This window comes from Thermobia domestica, chromosome 9 (genome assembly GCF_964235325.1).
Source record: "Thermobia domestica chromosome 9, izTheDome1.hap1.1, whole genome shotgun sequence".
Lineage (NCBI taxonomy): Eukaryota > Metazoa > Arthropoda > Insecta > Zygentoma > Lepismatidae > Thermobia > Thermobia domestica.
Window position 1 is genome coordinate 225,286,161 of NC_137462.1, and position 21,464 is coordinate 225,307,624.

At 36.6% G+C, this 21,464-nt stretch overlaps 1 protein-coding gene across 2 annotated transcripts in view; it reads left to right on the forward strand.

The window, feature by feature from the left end:
* Positions 1–21,464, forward strand: part of LOC145694232 (uncharacterized) — a 331,455-nt gene that overhangs the window by 55,100 nt on the left and 254,891 nt on the right. Inside the window, exon 2 of one of the 2 annotated variants that reach the window (XM_081770334.1) lies at positions 17,288–17,389. In XM_081770334.1, the coding sequence (XP_081626460.1) occupies positions 17,342–17,389 (48 nt within the window). In that variant the 5' untranslated portion in view covers positions 17,288–17,341. Of the gene's footprint in view, positions 1–17,284; positions 17,390–21,464 lie in introns of both variants that reach the window. The other variant, XM_081770336.1, reaches the window with a different exon arrangement.

Below are 21,464 nucleotides of genomic sequence, written 5' to 3' on the forward strand. Positions count from 1 at the left end.
CAGCTCTAAATTTCTATTCGCCAATGGCGATGGGCATTTTGCGCCCTGACGTTTTACGCTTGGGATCCTAATTTGTAATTTTTAATCCTATTTGTATGTTTACATTTCGAAATGAATAAAAATAATTCCAGAAGAAATTTTACAAATTTTCAAAATATGCTCTACACTAAACGGTGCAAAAATCGCTAAAACAAATATGGGAAACACCTTTATGCTTTTTGGTCCTTCAGTTGCATAAAATGTTACGTATCAAGGAATCCAGATTTCTCGTACACTAGAATCAGTATATAATTCGTTGAACTACGTGTGAGCTATTTGTCCCACCGTTCAAAGAGTACCAGTTATCAAGAAAACAGTTTATGACGTTTAACATGTAGTCGTAATAAACATATCATCGTCTCATATCTCGCGTCTAATCATTTTAAGTGTCATATTGTGTGGACGGTTAACTGATTAAAACATTCACACCAATTGTCTTGCAAGGTGTATTTCATTAACGTGACTTCAAAGAAGAGCCTGTTTGAATTGGGACAGAGAACATCGTACATGGACACACAAGCAATGGAACCATGTTCTGATCACAGCTGGAACCTGGCTTAGCATCACTTGATGTTGTCGATATGTACTCGGTTGAATGGAGCTTGTAACAGTGTTCCACGTTTTCTATTGTGTGCCTTTTCTCATATCTTTCTTAGTTGGAGAACAGATTAAAATGAAATCTTTCAGTTTTACGTCCCACGCGTATGCCGGTTAGGCTAAAGAAGACGGTGATAATGAGAAATGAATGAAATGGTTTAATGAAGAAAGTGGGAGAAAACGTAAGAACCCCGAGCAAACCAACGCACACTATGTGTATCCACTACAAAGTTCACTTGGCGCGATCTGGATCGTTCTAGGGACCGCGAGCACCAGATGTGAATATTCTAGCACTGAGTCACCACGGCTCTCTTTCTCAGTTGGTTCCAAACAGTAATTCTACCTCCCATCAACATATGTCTCACCTTCACTTTGTGTAATGAATACATTATTCCTAAGTTTTGCACATAAGCTTTTGTAAATAAAACATTTACAGAACAAATAGTAATTATAAATATTTCCGTTTTTGGACCACGACAAATAAGCCCTTGCCAAATGAGGAGTGTATCGAAATCACTCTATAATTACTGGCATGATATTTGCTGCAACCTAAAAACGGTCCGTCCTTGGCAAACCACTTTGTCTTGTCACAATAATGGCAAAACGAAAATAATGTGAGCACTACCTCCATACAGTGGCGTCTCGTGACATAATTTTTCGGTAGTTCACAGTTCTTCGAAAATTCTATTGTAGAATTCTTTCAGTATTCTAAATGACAAAAACTATTTAAAGAATCAATGAATGGTATATATAAGAAGTACCATTCGTAAACAAATTTCATTCGTAACATTTCGTTCGTATATGAAATCGCTTTTGATGTTCTGGGCAAACAACTTTTCAATCATTCTTCTCAAGTTTAGTTTTATCATTTTTTTTCTGTTGATACTCTAGCTAATGCACTGAAACTATTTTGAGCTACGGTACTCCTTTAAATATTTTTATGTTCTTTAACATGGTAAAGCAACTTTCAGTTTCTGAAGTCAGCGTATGGTTATTTACTATGACATTTCACGAATTTTGTTGTATGCCATTCTCATTCTAAGACTAATCATCATTTTCACAATATACTAAATGAAACCTTCATTAGATTATCTATTTGAATTGCCATGTACGCTCTTTTGCGAACGGTTAACATTGTACACGAAACACGCAATGTATCAAATTATTATCATAGTTGCAAAGTCACGTTTAATTAACGATTTGTCCATGTACTTTTGCAAGACACTTCATACTTTTTATTTTGTATTACGTTCTCTGTTAGAGGTTAATGTATATAAGACGAGATTTACACTTTAAATAGGAGATCATTGTAATGTGTTTGATGCTCTCGCACCTGGAATTGTACTCGGGGCCACTCCGCCAAGATCATAAACTAATCGCTATACAAATGAGAATCACAAAACACTTCATGATTTTAACCAAACCACGGAAAACACCAGAGCTACTAGAAACTGTAGACTCCTAATGCAGATATACAGCATATTCCAACGCCCCAAAATGTGATGCAATCAATCAAAAGTGAGCGTATGTCACTTCCTTTCCTACAAAATTATTATGAAACCTAAGAGAAATGATAATGCGAACGAATCGTGGTAGAATGTTTGACGCATTTGCCAGGCGCACAGACAGAAAATTTTATTAGAGTCCAACGTTTGGGAGGTCCACTACTATAAGACATTACATTTATATACGATTGATCCAATGTAATTGTACAGCCGAGAAATAGTATCTAATTGTTACATTCTGTCATATATATTCTAGAAAACACAGATTTAAAAAAAGACAAGAAAGAGTATATTTGAAATGTAACATCAAATCTTGAGGTTACATCAGTCATTTCTCTAGTAAACAATATGAAAGTGTAGAAGCGAATGTCGAGTAAAGAAGTTTTGAGGGGAGATTCGAACCCGATAATTTCTCTGTGTGGGTGTGACCCTGGTGCTCACACCAGTTAAATTCAGCTTAATTATAATGTGTCTATTATAGTTCTCATACTTCTTTACTTTTCCAATCAGATATCCCAAATATATTACACAATTCAGATCCACTGCTAATTCCCTTCGTATAAGACCTGAGAAAAGTAAAACAATGATTATTTCATTTCTTAATCTATCAGTCAGCGATTATTTTAAATTTACTTCAAAATTTCGACACAATTTAGTTTTCACCTCCAGATGATACTAACTTTGGCCAATTAAGTTCTAACTTCTTTCTAAACTTCCACAATCCGCCAGTGCTCTAGTAGATATACAGTAGTTTGGAATCACTTAACAGATTCCTCTACAAAATAGGGCTATGATAAGACTTTTCTTAGAAGAAATCTTTCGGAAAATGCTTACATATCCAACAGGCCTTGGATTAACTAGTATTAAGAAAGTATTTCTAGAAAACCTAACACTACAAACCTATCAAGAGTGTATCAACATGCACGGCAATGCATGGCAGCCAAGTTCCGCGAAGAAAATGAAAACTGGCCTGCACAGCCGTAAGCATATTATACACGAACAAGAGTTTTGGGTAAAATCACCGATTTCAAGGCGTTGTAAAAACGATTCTATTAAGGGAATAAACATGAAATTTAGAATGTAAGGAGATATCCCACAGGTGTACTCATACGCCAAATCTCACATTCCTACCTTCAACCATATTTGAGTACTGGACCCCCAAAATATGCAGTTTTCAGGCTCACTGACTCACTGACTAACTCATTAAATTGATTAGGTACTTCCCAATGAGAAGGAAACCTGAAACTTTGCATAAAGGTACCCTATAACTACCTCAGTATGGAAAAAGTCCCAAATCTAAGGAATGTCCTATGGAAAATTTTTTACGAGCAAAAAACTGTCCTTAGCAAGGAAAAAACCGTTTCACTCACTCACTCAACAAATTGATTATTTACTTCCCAATGAGATAGAAATCTGAAACTTTGCATAAAGGTACCCTATAACTCCCTGAGTATGCAAAAGGTCCGAAATCTGAAGAGTGTGCTATGGGAAATTTTTATAGGAAAAAACTGTCCTTAGCCAAAAAAAAAATCGTTTCACTCACTCACTCATCAAATTGATTAGGTACTTCCCAATGGGATAGAAACTTCAAACTTTGCATAAAGGTACCCTACAATAACTTGAGTATGGAAAAAGTCCGAAATCTGAGGAATGTCCAATGGGAATTTTTTATGGACAAAAAACTGTCCTTAGCCAAGCAAGAAATCGATTCACTCACTGACTCATCAAATTGATTAGGTATTTCCCAATGAGATAGAAACCTGAAACTTTGCATAAAGGTACCCTACAATAACTTGAGTATGGAAAAAGTCCGAAATCTGAGGAATGTGCTATAGGAAATTTTTATAGGCAAAAAACTGTCCTTAGCCAGGAAAAAAATCGTTTCACTCACTCACTCATCAAATTGTTTCGGTACTTCCCAATGAGATAGAAACTTGAAAATTTGCATAAAGGTACCCTATAACGACGTGAGTATGGAGAAAGTCCGAAATCTGAGGAATGTCCTATGGGAAATTTTTTATGGACAAAAAACTGTCCTTAGCCAAGCAAGAAATCAATTCACTCACTCACTCATCAAATTGATTAGGTACTTCCCAATGAGAAGGAAACCTGAAACTTTGCATAAAGGTACCCTATAACTACCTGAGTACGGAAAAGTCCGAAATTTGAGAAATGTGCCATAGAAAATCTTTTATGGGCAAAAAACTGTCCTTAGCCAGGAAAAAAATCGTTTCATTCACTCACTCATCAAATTGATTAGGTACTTCCCAATGGGATAGAAACTGGAAACTTTGCATAAAGGTACCCTGCAATAACTTGAGTATGGAAAAAGTCCGTAATCTGAGGAATGTTCTATGGGAAATTTTTTATGGACAAAAAACTGTCCTTAGCCAAGCAAGAAATCGATTCACTCACTCACTCATCAAATTGATTAGGTACTTCCCAATGAGATAGAAACCTGAAACTTTGCATAAAGGTACCCTATAACGACCTGAGTATGGAGAAAATCCGAAATCTGAGAAATGTCCTACGGGAAATCTTTTATGGGCAAAAAACTCTCCTTAGCCAGGAAAAAATCGTTTCACTCACTCACTCATCAAATTGATTAGGTACTGCCCAATTAGATAGAAACTTAAAAATTTGCAAAAAGGTACCTTATAATGACCTAAGTATGGAAAAGGTTCAAAATCTGAGGAATGTACTATGATATATTTTTATGGGCAAAAGACTCTCCTTAGCCAGGAAAAAAATCGTTTCACTCACTCACTCATCAAATTGATTAGGTACTTCCCAATGAGATAGAAACTTGAAACTTTGCATAAAAGTACCCTACAATAACTTGAGTATAGAAAAAGTCCGAAATCTGAGGAATGTGCTATGGGAATTTTTTGTGGGCAAAAAACTGTCCTTAGCCAAGCAAGAAATCGATTCACTCACTCACTCACCAAATTGATTAGGTACTTCCCAACTAGATAGAAACCTGAAACTTTGCATAAACGTACTCTGTAACGACTTGAGTATGGAAAAGGTCCGAAATCTGAGGAATGTACTATGGGAATTTTTTTATGAGCAAAAAATATCCTTAGCCAGGAAAATAATCGTTTCACTCACTCACTCATCAAATTGATTAGGAACTTTCTAATGAGACAGAGACGTGAAACTCTGCACAATGGGACATTATAATGACCTGAGTATGGAAAAAGTGCGAAATTTAAGGAATGTACAATGGGAAAGTTTTAATAAGCAAACAACTGTCCTTAGCCAAGCAAGAAATCGTTTCACTCACTCACTTATCAAGTTAATTAGGTACTTCCCAATGGGATAAAGAAGTGAAACTCTGCGTGAAGGTACATTATAATGACTTGAATATGGAAAATTCCGAAATGTGAGGAATGTGCTATGGGAGTTATTTATGCGCGAAAAACTCTCCTTAGTCAAACACAAATCGGTTTATTCCCTCCCTCATCAAATTGATTAGATACTTCCCAATGAGATAGATACGTGAAACTTTGCATAGAGGTACCCTATAATGGCTTGAGCATAGAAAAATTCCGAAATTTGTGGCATGTGTTATAAGAATTTTTTTTATTGGCGAAAAACTGTTCTTACCCAAGTTTAAATCGTTTCATTCTCTCAATCATCAAATTGATTAAATACTTCCCAATGAGGTATAGACGTGAAACTTTGCATAGAAGCACCCTGTAATCACTAGAGTACAGAAAAAGTCCGAAATGTGATTAATGTGCAATGGTAATTTTTTATGGGCGAGAAACTGTGCTTAGCCAAACATAAATATGTTCGTCCTCTCACTCATCAAAGTGATTAGGTACTTCCCAATGAGATATAAACATGAAATTCTTTATAAAGGTACTTCATAGTGGCTTAAGTGTGAAAAAAATCCGAAATGTGAGGAATGTGCTATTGAAAATTTTTCATGGGCGAGAAATTGTCCTTAGCAAAGCACGGTTCATATTGTCACTCATCACATTGATTTGTTAGTTTCCAATGATAATTACGTGAAGCTGTGCATAAAGGTACCTTATAATGACTTGAGTGTGAAAAAAGTCTTAAATGTGATTAATGTGCAATGGAAATTTTTTTATGGGTGAAAAATTATTTTTAGCCAAGCAGATATAGGTTCATTCATTCACTCGTCACATTGATTAAGTACTTGTTTATGAAATATAGACGTAAAAGTCTATATATTGGTACCTTATAATGACTTGAGAATGGAAAAGGTTTGAAATTTAAGTAATGTATTAAAGGAAATTTTTTATGGGTGAAAACCGTCCGTAGCCAGGAAAAAAATCGTTTCACTCACTCACTCATCAAATTGATTAGGTACTTCCCAATGGGATAGAAACTGGAAAGTTTGCATAAAGGTACCCTACAATAACTTGAGTATGGAAAAAGTCCGAAATCTGAGAAATGTGCTATGGGAAATTTTTTATGAACAAAAAACTGTCCTTAGCCAAGCAAGAAATCGATTCACTCACTCACTCATCATATTGATTAGGTACTTCCCAATGAGATAAAAACTTGAAACTTTGCATAAAAGTATCCTACAATAACTTGAGTATGGAAAAGGTCCAAAATCTGAGGAATGTGCTATGGGAAATTTTTAAAGGCAAAAAACTGTCCTTAGCCAGGAAAAAAAATCGTTTCATCACTCACTCATCAAATTGATTAGGTACTTCCCAATGAGATAGAAACCTGAAACTTTGCATAAAGGTGCCCTATAACGACCTGAGTATGGAGAAAATCCGAAATCTGAGGAATGTCCTACGGGAAATCTTTTATGGGCAAAAAAACTCTCCTTAGCCAGGAAAAAAAACGTTTCACACACACATTCATCAAATTGATTAGGTACTTCCCAATGAGATAGAAACTTGAAACTTTGCATAAAGGTACCCTACAATACTTAAGTATGGAAAAGATCCGAAATCTGAGGAATGTCCTATGAGAAATTTTTATGCACAAACATCTGTCCTTAGCCAGGCAAGAAATCGATTCACTCACTCACTCATCAAATAGATTAGGTACTTCCCAATTAGATAGAAACTTGAAAATTTGCATAAAGGTACCTTATAATGACCTAAGTATGGAAAAGGTTCGAAATCTGAGGAATGTACTATGATATATTTTTATGGGCAAAAGACTGTCCTTGGCGAGGAAAAAATCGTTTCACTCACTCACTCATCAAATTGATTAGGTACTTCCCAATGAGATAGAAACTTGAAACTTTGCATAAAAGTACCCTACAATAACTTGAGTATAGAAAAAGTCCGAAATTTGAGGAATGTGCTATGGGAACTTTTTATGGGCAAAAAACTGTCCTTAGCCAAGCAAGAAATCGATTCACTCACTCACTCATCAAATTGATTAGGTACTTCCCAACTAGATAGAAACCTGAAACTTTGCATAAACGTACTCTGTAACGACTTGAGTATGGAAAAGATACGAAATCTGTAGAATGTTCTATGGGAAATCTTTTGTGGGCAAAAAACTGTCCTTAGCCAGGAAAAAAATCGTTTCACCCAGTCACTCATCAAATTGATTAGGTACTTCCTAATGAGATAGAAACCTGAAGCTTTGCATAAAGGTACCCTATAACGACTTGAGTATGGGAAAAGTCCGAAATCTGAGGAATGTACTATGGGAAATTTTTTATGAGCAAAAAATGTCCTTAGCAAGGAAAATAATCGTTTCACTCATCAAATTGATTAGGAACTTCCTAATAAGACAGAGACGTGAAACTCTGCACAATGGTACATTATAATGACCTGAGTATGGAAAAAGTGCGAAATTTAAGGAATGTACAATGGGAAAGTTTTAATAAGCAAACAACTGTCCTTAGCCAAGCAAGAAATCGTTTCACTCACTCACTTATCAAGTTAATTAGGTACTTCCCAATGGGATAAAGACGTGAAACTGCGTAAAGGTACATTATAATGACTTGAATATGGATAAAGTCCGAAATGTGAGGAATGTGCTATGGGAGTTATTTATGCGCGAAAAACTCTCCTTAGTCAAACACAAATCGGTTTATTCCCTCCCTCATCAAATTGATTAGATACTTCCCAATGAGATAGAAACGTGAAACTTTGCATAGAGGTACCCTATAATGGCTTGAGCATAGAAAAATTCCGAAATTTGTGGCATGTGTTATAAGAATTTTTTTTATTGGCGAAAAACTGTTCTTAGCCAAGTAGAAATCGTTTCAGTCTCTCAATCATCAAATTGATTAAGTACTTCCCAATGAGGTATAGACGTGAAACTTTGCATAGAAGCACCCTATAATGGCTAGAGTACAGAAAAAGTCCGAAATGTGATTAATGTGCTATGGTAATTTTTTATGGACGAGAAACTGTGCTTAGCCAAACATAAATATGTTCGTCCTCTCACTCATCAAAGTGATTAGGTACTTCCCAATGAGATATAAACATGAAATTCTTTATAAAGGTACTTTATAATGGCTTAAGTGTGAAAAAAAGTCCGAAATGTGAGGAATGTGCTATTGGAAATTTTTCATGGGCGAGAAATTGTCCTTAGCAAAGCACGGTTCATTCAGTCACTCATCACATTGATTTGTTAGTTTCCAATGATAATTACGTGAAGCTGTGCATAAAGGTACCTTATAATGACTTGAGTGTGAAAAAAGTCTTAAATGTGATTAATGTGCAATGGAAATTTTTTTATGGGTGAAAAATTATTTTTAGCCAAGCAGATATAGGTTCATTCATTCACTCGTCACATTGATTAAGTATTTGTTTATGAAATATAGACGTAAAAGTCTATATATTGGTACCTTATAATGACTTGAGTATGGAAAAGGTTTGAAATTTAAGTAATGTACTAAAGGAAATTTTTTATGGGTGAAAACTGTCCGTAGCCAAGCAGAAATCGGTTCACACACTGATTGACTCATTCATAGCATTAATTAGGTACTTCCCAATGAGATAGAAGGATGAATCTCTGCATAAAGATACCTTATAATGATTTGAGTAAGGAAAATGTCCGAAATTTAAGGAAGTGCTATGGAAAAATTTTAAGGGTGAAAACTGTCCTTAGTCAAGCAGAAATCGGTTCATTCACTCGCTCATCACATTGATTTTGTATTTCCAATGAGATAAGTCGTGAAACTCTGCATAAAGGTATCTTATAATGACATTGAGTATGGAAAAAGTCCGAAACGTGACGAATGTGCTTTGGGAAATTTTTTATAGACAAAAAAATGTACGTAGCCATTAGGTACTTCCCAATGAGATGAAGATGTGAATGTCTACACGAAGGTAGCTTATAATGGCTTAAATATTAAAAATATCTGAAATTTAAGGAATGTGCTATGGAATTTTCTATGGGCGAAATATTGACCTTACTCAAACAGAGATCGGTTCATTTACTTTCTCATCATTGATTAGGTGCTTCCAAATGAGATAGAGGATTGAAACTCTGCATAATGGTACCTACCTTATGTAATGACCTGTGTAAGTAAAGGTTCCAAATTTAAGGAATGTACTATGGGAATTTTTATGGGCGAAAAACTGTCCATAGCCATTAGGTACGTCTTAATGAGATAAAGATGCGAAACTCTCCATAAAGGTACACGATAACGGATTGAAAATGAAATTTGAGGATTTTGTTACGGAATATTTTCATTGGCTAAAAAACTGTCCTTACAATCAGAAATCGGGAACGATTCCGTTATTGAACACATCATGTGCATAGTGATAATGTTGTCAATCGTCTGAGTGGTCGAGTTGGTGAACTCCTCGCTGGTGTATTGGCTACCACGTGCGCCTTTGGTGTATGGGGTCCTGGGTTCGATTCCCGGTGGAAGAGCCTTTGGAATCTTAACTCTCCTCGATGTTTCTGTATTCGTGTCCCTGTCGTTCTAGGTTAATAGAAAAATGAGCTAAGGTCACTGAGAAAAATCCGTTATCCGGATAGCAGTATAGTGTACAAATATACGGGATCCTATGTTTACTACAGAAATCAATACTTAACATACGTTATCCATATGCTACATACGTACTGCCCTCTTTCCCGCTTAGATGTTACACAATGTCGTTGCAGGATGTCTGACATCTAAGAGTCTTCCGTACATTACGTACGTCAGTTATGTGAGATCCTGACCGCCTACATACAGTCTTTTCGTTAATTTGGAAAGTACTTTTATTCGGAACACTTATACGGAAAGTATGTTTAAAATATACTTTTTCAGTTATACGTTAAGTGTACGTTAAGCCAAAAAACTACAGGATTTACACATGTAACAAAAGTCTTTACGTACTCCACATACAGTTTTTCTCAGTGTGCAAGTAAAATAAGTGAAAGCTAGTAATAAGTAGTTAAGCAAGTTAATGAGGCACGTTCTGTGAATCAGTTAACTTTTAAAACCGTGGGCTAAGACACGTACATACTGCCGTAAATTTCGTGGTTGGAAACCCAGACAAGGAAAGCCAATATTTTGTCTTTTTTCGGTGAATATTTTTCCTTTATTGCAGTCATTGGTATTAAATAGATATTGAAATTAATTTGATAAGTAAGATAATGTAGAGGTGAGAATGTTTAAAATTAATGAAGTTTTCGAAGAAATGAGAAATCCAATTGTTCGAATTTATGTCACTAGGAACAAAATGTAACCGATTTCGTAAATATATTGGTACCAGAGTTATATTATAGTTATCACAGTCGTTATGTAAAAATGTTCTTGATACTTCGTGTCTCTATCTGTGAACAGTGTGAGAATCTATTACGTATGAACCTTTTCATCAACAGTGAATTTCGTGCCTTTGCTCTTCATATTTCCTGAATTTGCCCTTCGGGGGTTCGCCCCCACACCCTCGCCTTTGCTCGGCCTACTTCCTCACACCTCTTAAGCTTATAATTCCCGAATTTCAAGTTTCTTTTCCTATTTCAACTATCTAAATGATAAGATTTTGTATTCCAGGAAAACGCCTATTTAAATAACATGGTGATTTCTTCATCTTCCTTTAGACTCCTTAAAAATTAAAAATATTCAATTTTAGCAATTTTCCTGTTGGTTAGTTCCGGGAGGCTACAATCGTGCCAAATTTCATCATTCTAACCCTGCCGGAAGTGCCTAAACATTTTTGGGGTGTAGAAGACGTCCGATATAAATAAAATGGAAAAGGTCTTTCTGTTCCCCATAAAACCACTTTAAATTTTGATATTTTCATTTTTACTGACTTACTTAGGTAGTACTAACGAAAACGTTGAAGCATACCAAATTTCACGTTTGTATTCCAATTTCAAGTACCTAAAATATGAGATTATGAGTAAAAAAAAAAAAAAAAGCCTATTTTAATAGCTTGGGGAATTTCTTCATCTCCCCTTTAGACTCCCTAAAAATTAAAAATATTCACTTTTGGCAATTTTTCTGTCGGTTAGTTCCGAAAAACTACAATCACGTCAAATTTAATCATTGTAGCCCTACAGGAAGTGTCGTATAATTTTGGGGTGTAAAAGGTGTCCCATATAATTACGTACCATGGGAAAGATTTCTCAGTTCCCCATAAAACCACTCTAAAGTTGGAATTGTTTATTTTTACTGATTTACTTAGGTAATACTAATGAAAACGTACAAGCATACCGAATTTCAATTTTTTATTCCAATTCCAAGTTTCTAAAACATGAGATTATATGTCCAAAAAAAAAAAAGACCCATTTAAATAACATGAGAAAATTCTTCATCCCCCTTCATCATTTCAACTTTCCACGTCAACCGGAAGCACCCCTTTAATTTATGCCAGTTCATGTAGCTTTATATACAGTTAGGATATGTTGGTGGCAAATATTATTAAGTTTACAAGCTATTTGAAAGGTGTATGTCATTGGAAGGAAAACCCGAGGCAGTATGAAACTGCGCAACATGCGCGTCATGTATTGAACTCCGTAATTTCGCAATGTGAAAACGTAGAGAACAACTAGGTATATTGAAACACCAGCGATGTCTAGTGATGTAGCAGCGAGGATTCAGCATCAAGGGTTTTGGGGCCTGTTGATACTCTTCGTATTTAGGGAATGAAAAATGAGACGTTAGCGATCGTGATTTTGTAGTTCGGGTAAATGAATTGGAATCTCGTTTGGACATAACGCTCTGACAGATATTTGATAGAATAAATCCTCTCTAGTGGCTAGCATGTGCGCCTTTCTTGTACAGGTCTTGGGTTCGATTCCCGGTGGGAGAGCCCTTGGGAATTAATGTTGTATGTGACACATTATGACTCCTTTAAAATGTACAATTTTAAATTTAAATCCAGCAATATGCCACAATTGAGAATTCCGATATACGACATTGACATGGTGAACTACAAAAAGAAGTGAAATATGAACAAAAACACCAGAGGTGCAAAAAGTGCAGCCAAGTTCGTCAGCCTCAAAAAGTATTGAGATGAGGATGGATGAGCCAAGTTCCTTGACCACTGCATCTGAAAGGAACACTGGAACTTGGCGCGAGGTGTCAAGGAAAATGATGTTAAGGAACCTTAGGGATAGTGGTAGTGGGTGTGGTGAGATTGGGACCACCATCAACCTTAGGAATATCAACTTTGCTAATGCGCTAAGGCACATATACAATATACTGCAGTAAAATTGGTGGTTCGAAACCCAGACAAGGAAAACTTATATTTCTCCACAAAGTGTCAAAGTAAATGATGTTAACGAGCCTTAGGGGTGGTGTTTGTGAGCGTGGTGGATTTGGGGGGTCACCACTAGCCTTAGGACTAAAAATGTTCCGGCCGTGAAACTAGGAACAGACATCTTAATGTATTCGAATATGTTAGACACCTCGCGCCAAGTTCCAGTGTTCCTTTCAGATGCAGTGGTCAAGGGACTTGGCTCATCCATCCTCATCTCAATACTTTTTGAGGCTGACGAACTTGGCTGCATTTTTTGCACCTCTGGTGTTTTTGTTCATATACAAGAGTATATGGAATATATCCTCCTAATTTCTTTATAGGTTAGTATAACTTTAGTTGAGACATGTAATGGAGGTATAAGGACGGAGGGATATAATCTATAGTTTTGAAAACGGTCGAGTGTATATCTACCAAAAATTCTAGCAGTATATAGCTAATGAAAATTGGTTTGGGTACAAAACCTAGCGGCCAGAACCTCGCGGCGACAACCTCGCGGACCAAAACCTCGCCTCCCAAAACCTCGCGGCCCAAAATCTCGCCAGGCCGAAACCTCGCCTGGTCAAAACCTCGCCGCCCAAAACCTCGCGGGACAAAATCTCGCCGGGCCAAAACCCCGCCTGGCCAAAATCTCGCCGCCCAAAACGTCGCGGGGCCAAAATCTCGCCGGGCCGAAACCTCGCGCCCCAAAATATCGCCATACCCAAAATCTCGCCTGACCAAAATGTAAATGTTCCAACAGATGATAAAGATGACGGTATAAAAGACGCTGTTTCAGAAGAAGTATCACGGGTATTTGACCAAGACCCGCGATACCATATGAAAATTCTATTTCTGTATTAGGGGATTTCAATGTGAAGGTAGGGCGACAGGATGTTTTTAAACTGGTTATAGGGAAAGAAAGTCTGCATAAGGAAAGTAATGACAACTAACGAGGTTGGTTTCGTGAACTTTGGAACACCCAAAAACTTAAAAATTTAACAAAAATCTAATAATATTTATGAAAGTATGAAATAATATATGCGTTTTTACGACGTCCCTTGATGTCCTATAGGTTAAAGGAGACGTAGATGACCAGGATGAAGGAAATGATCGAACAAAGAAAGTGGGAGGAAACGGGAATAACCCAAGAAAGCCCACGCACACGATGTTTTGTATCTTCTTCTTCTTCTTCTTCTTCTTCTTATTATTATTATTATTATTATTATTATTATTATTATTATTATTATTATTATTATTATTATTTGTAATGTGGAATTGCATATTAAGAAACACATTGGGTAAATTTTAAAGAAAAGTTTCATTCGCGGCGAGGTTTTGGCCCGGCGAAATTTTGGGTGGCGAGGTTTTGGCCCGGCGAGATTTTGGGCGGCGAGGTTTTGGCCCGGCGAGATTTTGTCCCGCGAAGTTTTGGCTCGGCGAGATTTTGTCCCGCGAGGTTTTGGGCGGCGAGGTTTTGGCCACGCGAGGTTTTGGCCCGGCGAGATTTTGGGGTGCGATGTTTCGGCCGCGAGATTTTGTCCGTATCCCATGGAAATTATGGACAAGAAATAATAAATACTAGCAAACACATTTATAAGTCAATCGGTATACCACCACACAACACAGTTTCAGTTTTGGCACTTCGAAATACATTGAAAGAATAATCTTTCTTTGCATAAAGTGCTATCTCGGAAGTAAGATCCGCCCCCTCCAAAGAAAAGACGTTTCTGCGTTTTATAGAAGCGTTTCGGCTGAACGTAGGTTAGTACAAATACCAATATTTGTTTTTCTTCTCTATTTTACATGTATTAAAGATGGATGTTGAAAAAATCAGTTCCAAAATTTCCTTCAGGTTCCCACACTACAGATTTTACCATTGTAGCAATGTTACGAAGTATAATATGGTTTGAATAGCTATTCCCTTTTCTTACGAACATTTAGTTTATTTAGGTAAAACCGTATCCTAAAGAGAAATCAGGGATTATACTTATTTAAGAAAGTCTTGATAATAAATCGAAATTTAATTTTGTTCAGCGTTAAGTTAAGAATTTCTAGGGAAGGGCTCTAAATCTCTATTCTCTTATCTCTATTCTCTTTGGTACGATCTCGGAAAGAAACGTCTTATTGCGGGAAATGAGTGAACAACAGCTCTGAACGGTGCTCGTTCAAATGTTGATTTGAATGTCAGGATACCGCAGTTCCTCCCCTCAGCTGCCCGCGTTTCACAACACACAGAGAAGTCTATTACGATCGCAGCCTTGTTGGGAACGTGGTGTGATGATGCAATGCAATTACGCAAAGGGTGAAGCAAGTAAAGAGTAGAAACGAAACAAAAATATTGCGTCACGCTTAAATTTTATGAAGTGTGAAGTAAGATTTTTAGGAATTTCGCAACATCAAATGGAAGTGTTATATTCACAATTTAAAAATTCAGCACCGGGAATACAACTTATCACAACCTCGTCAGCCTTTCTACTTGGTGCAGCCCTTTCACCTGAGGCAACACGTAATTTGTTAGTAGATTTAGCGTATCCTTCATTTTTAGCGACGTTCTATGGCTCCCGACATACCATTGAGATACTCTCCAACTGAATGAGCCTCACATAGAATATATAAATGAACTACACAATATTCGAACTATGGCAGCAGACATCGGACTACACTTAAATTTTATGAAGTGTGTAGTAGGATTTTTAGGAATTTCGCAAGATCAAACGGAAGTGTTATATTCACAATTTAAAACTTCAGCACCGGGAATACAACTTATCACAACCTCGTCAGCCTTTCTACTGGGTGCAGCCCTTTCACCTGAAGCAACACGTAATTTCTTAGTCAAGAAAACTAAAAAAATAGATCCTTTCTTGTCACGTCTGGTCCTAGTCTCAGCACATTCAGCTTTTTATCTCCTTCGTGCGTCGTTCTCCATACCAAGAATAATGTTTTTTTTTTTTTTTTACGCTGTTCTACTTCTTAGCGTGAAGTCGATTTACTAGAGAAGTTTGACACCGTTCTGAAATGTGGACTGGAATCGTTACTCAACTGTAACCTAAATAGCAACGCATGGATACAGGCCTCCCTTCCAGTTGATTCTGGAGGTCTTGGTATTCGTCGGGCTATCGATTTGGCGTATCCTTCATTTTTAGCGTCGTTCTATGGATTCCGGCATACCATTGAGATACTCCTCAACCAACTGAATGAGCCTCACATAGAATCTGATGTCCAAGACTGCATATCTGACTGGTCTAACCTAGTTGGTTTAAGCCCTACTGAAATAACGGCCTGAAGCTCGCAATCAATTTGGGACAAGCCAATCATCAAATTATATCAATCATTGTGTTATTACAAGAAGCATACTGTCAAGAGGATAAGGCTAGACTTCTCGCCTTCTCATCATCAATTTCAGGCGCTTGGCTACAGGCATTACCTACACACCCTAGGATTGCACCTTCCGAACGAAAGTTTTCATATTGCAGTTGCACTTCGCCTAGGAGTAGACATCTGTGAATCACACAACTGCTCTAAATGTGCTGCATCAGTCAAGCAGAATGGTCTACACGGTCTGTCTTCTATAAGTAGCTCCGGAAGACATGTGAGTGTGAATGACATTATCTGGAGAGCACTCACATCGGCTGAAGTTCCATCGTTCGTGAGCCTGTCGGGTGTAACAGATCTGATGGCAAAAGACCAGATGGCATGACGCAGGTACCATGGAAGAGGGGAAGGATTCTTCTCTGGGATTTCACCTGCTCTGACACTTTCTCGTCATTTAATCTCAGTATTTCTTTATTTCGAGAAGGAGCTATTGCAGCCCACAGAGAATGCGAGAAAAGAAGAAAATATAAAGATCTGTTCGATAGATACATGTTCGTCCCTGTAGCCATTGAATCGAGCGACATTTGGGGCCTCGAAGAGCTCAGTTTCATCAAAGAAGTAGGCCAACGTATTACACACCTTACTGGTGACAAGCGGACTACTACTTTTCTGATACAACGTATCAGCATAGCAGTACAGCGGGGAATAGTGGCTTCCATTTTAGGTACATTACCTCCTGGAAAATTATTAGAAGTTTTCCTTTTATAACTGACTGTTCAGAATTTACTGTTTATCTTTCTGTAAAAAAGATAGCACATTACTTTTTACATTCTTAATAATACTTTTAATTAAATAAATTAAATTAACAATAATAGAAAAACAACAATTTAGTAATTTGAAATATTACATATTACATATATTGATCATCAAACAGCACACGATATTTGGTGGTTTACGTGGTCTTGCGAACTGCACAAGGTGACGTCACTGCATCTATAGCGCATGTCCTAGCTGTTTGAGAATCGGAGAAATAATTATTGTACTTATTGTATTTTAATATTTGTTTTCCTTAAAACATGTAACTGCATTTTTGAAAAGAGTTTAGACTTAGTTGTACAATAACAAGTAAAAATGTTATGTTCTCAATATGTATATCTTTATATTTCTGATTCACGATTTTATTTTCAGCAGTGCCTTCCCAGAATTAAACATTATCGGCACTTAATTTAATTCTTAAGTATAACGATGAAGTCAGGAATTTTGAAGATCCTCCTATCTCTTTTACTCCTACAGGTAATTGTAATTCATATTGAGTACTATAAATTAAATTAAATTTTAATTCACAAAAAAGTGCACATACACACGTATATGTATTCAGTTGTTAGCCAACGCTTTGAAAAACTGTAAAAAATGATTCCTCACATCAAAATATGTGGAAAAATTGTTGAACTTTGGGAAGAATTACACATGGTCAACAAGCAAAGGTTCTCCAAAACCCGGCACAGGTGGTCTATAGTACACCTATCTTCACACTCGATTGCAGGAATTTACACTTACTGTGTTAAAAATCAATGTATCAATAATGTGCAATAAATGCACTATGGCTTACCTATAGGACACAAGAGATTCCCAAACCTCTTAGGGCGTAAACCTTTGTGCGAAGTAAACAATAAGGAAGCCAAAGTACCTCTGAATACACAATGTATTAGCGAAAAGTCAATAACGTAAACATTTGAAGCGAACTGTGCATGGTTGCACAGCAGCACGTGGGACAACAATTTGATGATTTCACAGTGAATTTCCTTTCTTTCCTTTGGTCGCACCAGACAGATCTACATCTGCAAACACACCTGCTTATTTACGTAATCAACATGAAAATTTCCCTAGTGCACGTGTGACCATGTGAAGTAATAAGAAATTAGACAGGTTATATTGCTGGTTAGGTTTGATCATCAGAGTGTGAATGTCAAATACGGATCAAATTGGATCAATACCGAAATTTACAACACAAAAAGCTTATCATAGAAAAGCACAAAGTCACGTATAGGGACACTAAATTCAATTTACAATGTTAGCATTCTTTCCTACAACTCTCTGAGAAATGAAAAATGTGATTACCAAGCAAAGAGCGAAAAGAAATTCGTAAGTAAATTGAGTACACTCATATTACGGACGTATTCCACAGTGCACAATAGGTAAATGGCATCAGTCTTTACCCTGTAATCAAGGAATCAAGAACTCGACTTCACCATGAAATCTTGTATGTGGGTATGGTACGTTTGTTTGCATGAGTCTTACAAGATGTAACAAAATTGAAAAATATTTCTGCGTCAGTAATAGGGGTTCGATGCTTAGTTTCATTCATTTCTGTGACTCCTATGACAGTCACATTTGGTATAATTATTATAGCAAGAGAAGGAGTTGCTTAATGCCTTCACTTTTAAATCTCTATTAGAGTGTTGGCTAAGTAGTTATTTTACTTTCTTTCTTTGTATAGAGATCCCTATGTATAAGGTAAATTATGCCCTTCATTTCGAATCACGTATCTGCATAAGAATCAAACATCAGACTACCTGATTAAAGGCACGGAATATTATTCATTCTGAACTGTGTGATAGCATCCACGAATAGCGTGAACTTAATTTACATATATTTTCCCTCTGTACTAATGATAATCTTCTTCGTTCATATAACGCAATGCGGAAGTAGATTAATTTGTTCATTGTTTATTTACTATCATTCTTTCTCAGCTCCAAGCCTATCTAGAACGTGAATTTAGAGTAGTGTTTCCCAACCGATATGCCGCGGCACACTGGTGTGCCGCGAATTGGCCACTGGTGTGCCGCAAGGAAATCAAAACAAAATCATTAATTCTATAGCAACCAAATTACAAGACATAGGAAACATGTACATTTGCATTTCACATTACTATGAACCTCTACAAAAGAAACAATTACTGTAAGTTTAATACATTATTATACAGGGTGATTACAATTAAAGTTCCAGTTTCAAAATTCTGTATAAAACGAACCACTGATTAGAATGACTTCAAATTTGAGCTGAATGTGCTACTTGAAGAAGGGGAAACGGTATGGCACAAGAAAAAAGTTCCAATTTTTGTTTCAAGTTGATTGAAGAAGATCGCCCACGCCTTGAGTATGTCGTCTGTGGGGAGCAATTGTCCAATGAAACAATGGTACCAAGGAAGTTAAAACGTAATTTTCATACTAAGCATGTCAATTTAAAAGAGAAACCGTTGGAGTAATTTAAAAGAATCTTGTTCCAGGAAGCCCTCAATGTCAAAATTTTCACAAAACAAGTTAGTAATTCTGATAAAGCACAAGAAGCTAGCTATGCTGTGAGTAAAATGGTTGCTAAAAAGATGAATCCCCATACAACAGCTGAGTTTGTAATGTTACCTGCATGTTCCGAAATTCTAAAACTAATGTTTGGGGAAGACACCGAAAAACACGTAAAGACAATTCCCATGTCAAACAATACTATTAGTGCAATATTATTAGTCAGGGATGCTAATAAGCAACAAAATTTTACCAGCCCAAGAAAAAAAGCTACTAGCCCACATCCCACAATAGATATCATTTACTTACCTTCGGTATGATATTAAATACTCGCCCGCACCAATGAACCCCGGGCGAGTGGTTATTTGCATTCCTGTATTAGTTATTCAATACATAGTTAATAATATTGAATCTCAAACTATAGAATTACTCCACCAGGTTGAGTTTTTTCTATGCAGTTGGACGAGTCAACTGACGACACAAATCAAGGACATTTGTCAGATTCATTCATGACAAAAGCATTATTGAACAGTTTTTATTTTGTAAAGCGCCCTCCCAAACGACTAAGGGATAAGATATATTTGATTTAGTAAGTAATTATTTTGATGCAACAGGTTTGTCATGGAAATCTTGTTTGAGTATTTGCACTGATGACGCTCCCTCTATGACAGGTTCTGTAAAGGGATTTTTGGCTTTAGCAAAGCAAAAGAATATGGAAATAATATTTACACATCATTTTCTCCATAGAGAAACACTTGTTTCATGTTCATTGTTCCTGAACCTGCAGAAGTGTTAAATCAAGTGGTGAAAATTGTTAATTACATAAAAGCAAATTCTCTTAAAGCAGATCTATGTTCTGCAATGGGTTTTGAAAACATTCAGTTGCTTAATTACTCAGAATCAAAGTGGTTGTCTCGTGGTAACATATTGTCAAGATTTTGTGCTCTTAAAGAACAACTCCTACTCTTTCTGTAGAAGAAAGTTAATATGCCGATTTCCTTGATAATGATTCTTGGTGCAATAAAGTCGCTTTTCTTGCCGACACATTCCAAACATTGAATGCGCTAAACAAAGGTATGCAGGGAGGAAACGAAAATATCCTAACCTCAAGTGGCAAAGTTTGCTCATTTAAGGAGAAACTCTCACTTTGTGAGGAGAGAATTAGAAAACAAAACAAATGTGACATGTTTGAATTTACAAGGTGCTGTAAAGTTGACATAATCCTCATTTCAGACACATTGTCTAAACCAGTGATCGAGCTTTCTTCTCTGTGAGATCAGTAATCACAGGAAAAATTACCACGGAATTTTATATTTATATATAATAATAATAATATCTATGGGTCTGCCGCGAGAATTTAAGTTACACCCGTAGTGTGCCGCAAGTTGAAAAAGGTTGGGAAACGCTGATCTAGAGCTTAACGATTGATTTCAATCCCATGAACTACCAGCATTAATCGAAACCAGACGAGCTTCAAAGACGATCTCTCGCTATAATCATACAGCTACAAGAGAGGTCGTAGGGATTAAGAGTGAGAGTATGTGTGTGTTCCCAATGTAGGTTGTATTTGTTATTTCCAGAGACTTCGTGTACTCTTCCTTGCACTGTAAATAACGGTATTAATCCGATCTCTTCCATGTCTGATCATCACACTCTGACCATTCAACCTCATCATCAACACTATTATACTTACATTATCAATATATTTTATTATATCAATATTATATCACTATTATATCAATACAATTAACACTACTTATAATTCGACCATACTTATGATGGGATATGTTGTGTTTGATACGAAAACGAACAGTTGTTTTTCCAAGTTAGACCAGTGTGACTGACCGAAAACAAGGAAATCCTTAGTCAGAATCATTAAGCAATCTTATCTATTATCGTTATGCAACCACACACAGTGGGAACAAACTAATTCCTATTTTGTCTTTCAGTGTGGTATCGTCTTCCTACAAAAGCGTTCCGTTTTTTGATCCCTCAAGTCTTGCGTTATGTTAACTTATGACCTGCCTCTACGTATCAGTTCAATGTGTATTTTGGAGTTCAATGTGCAT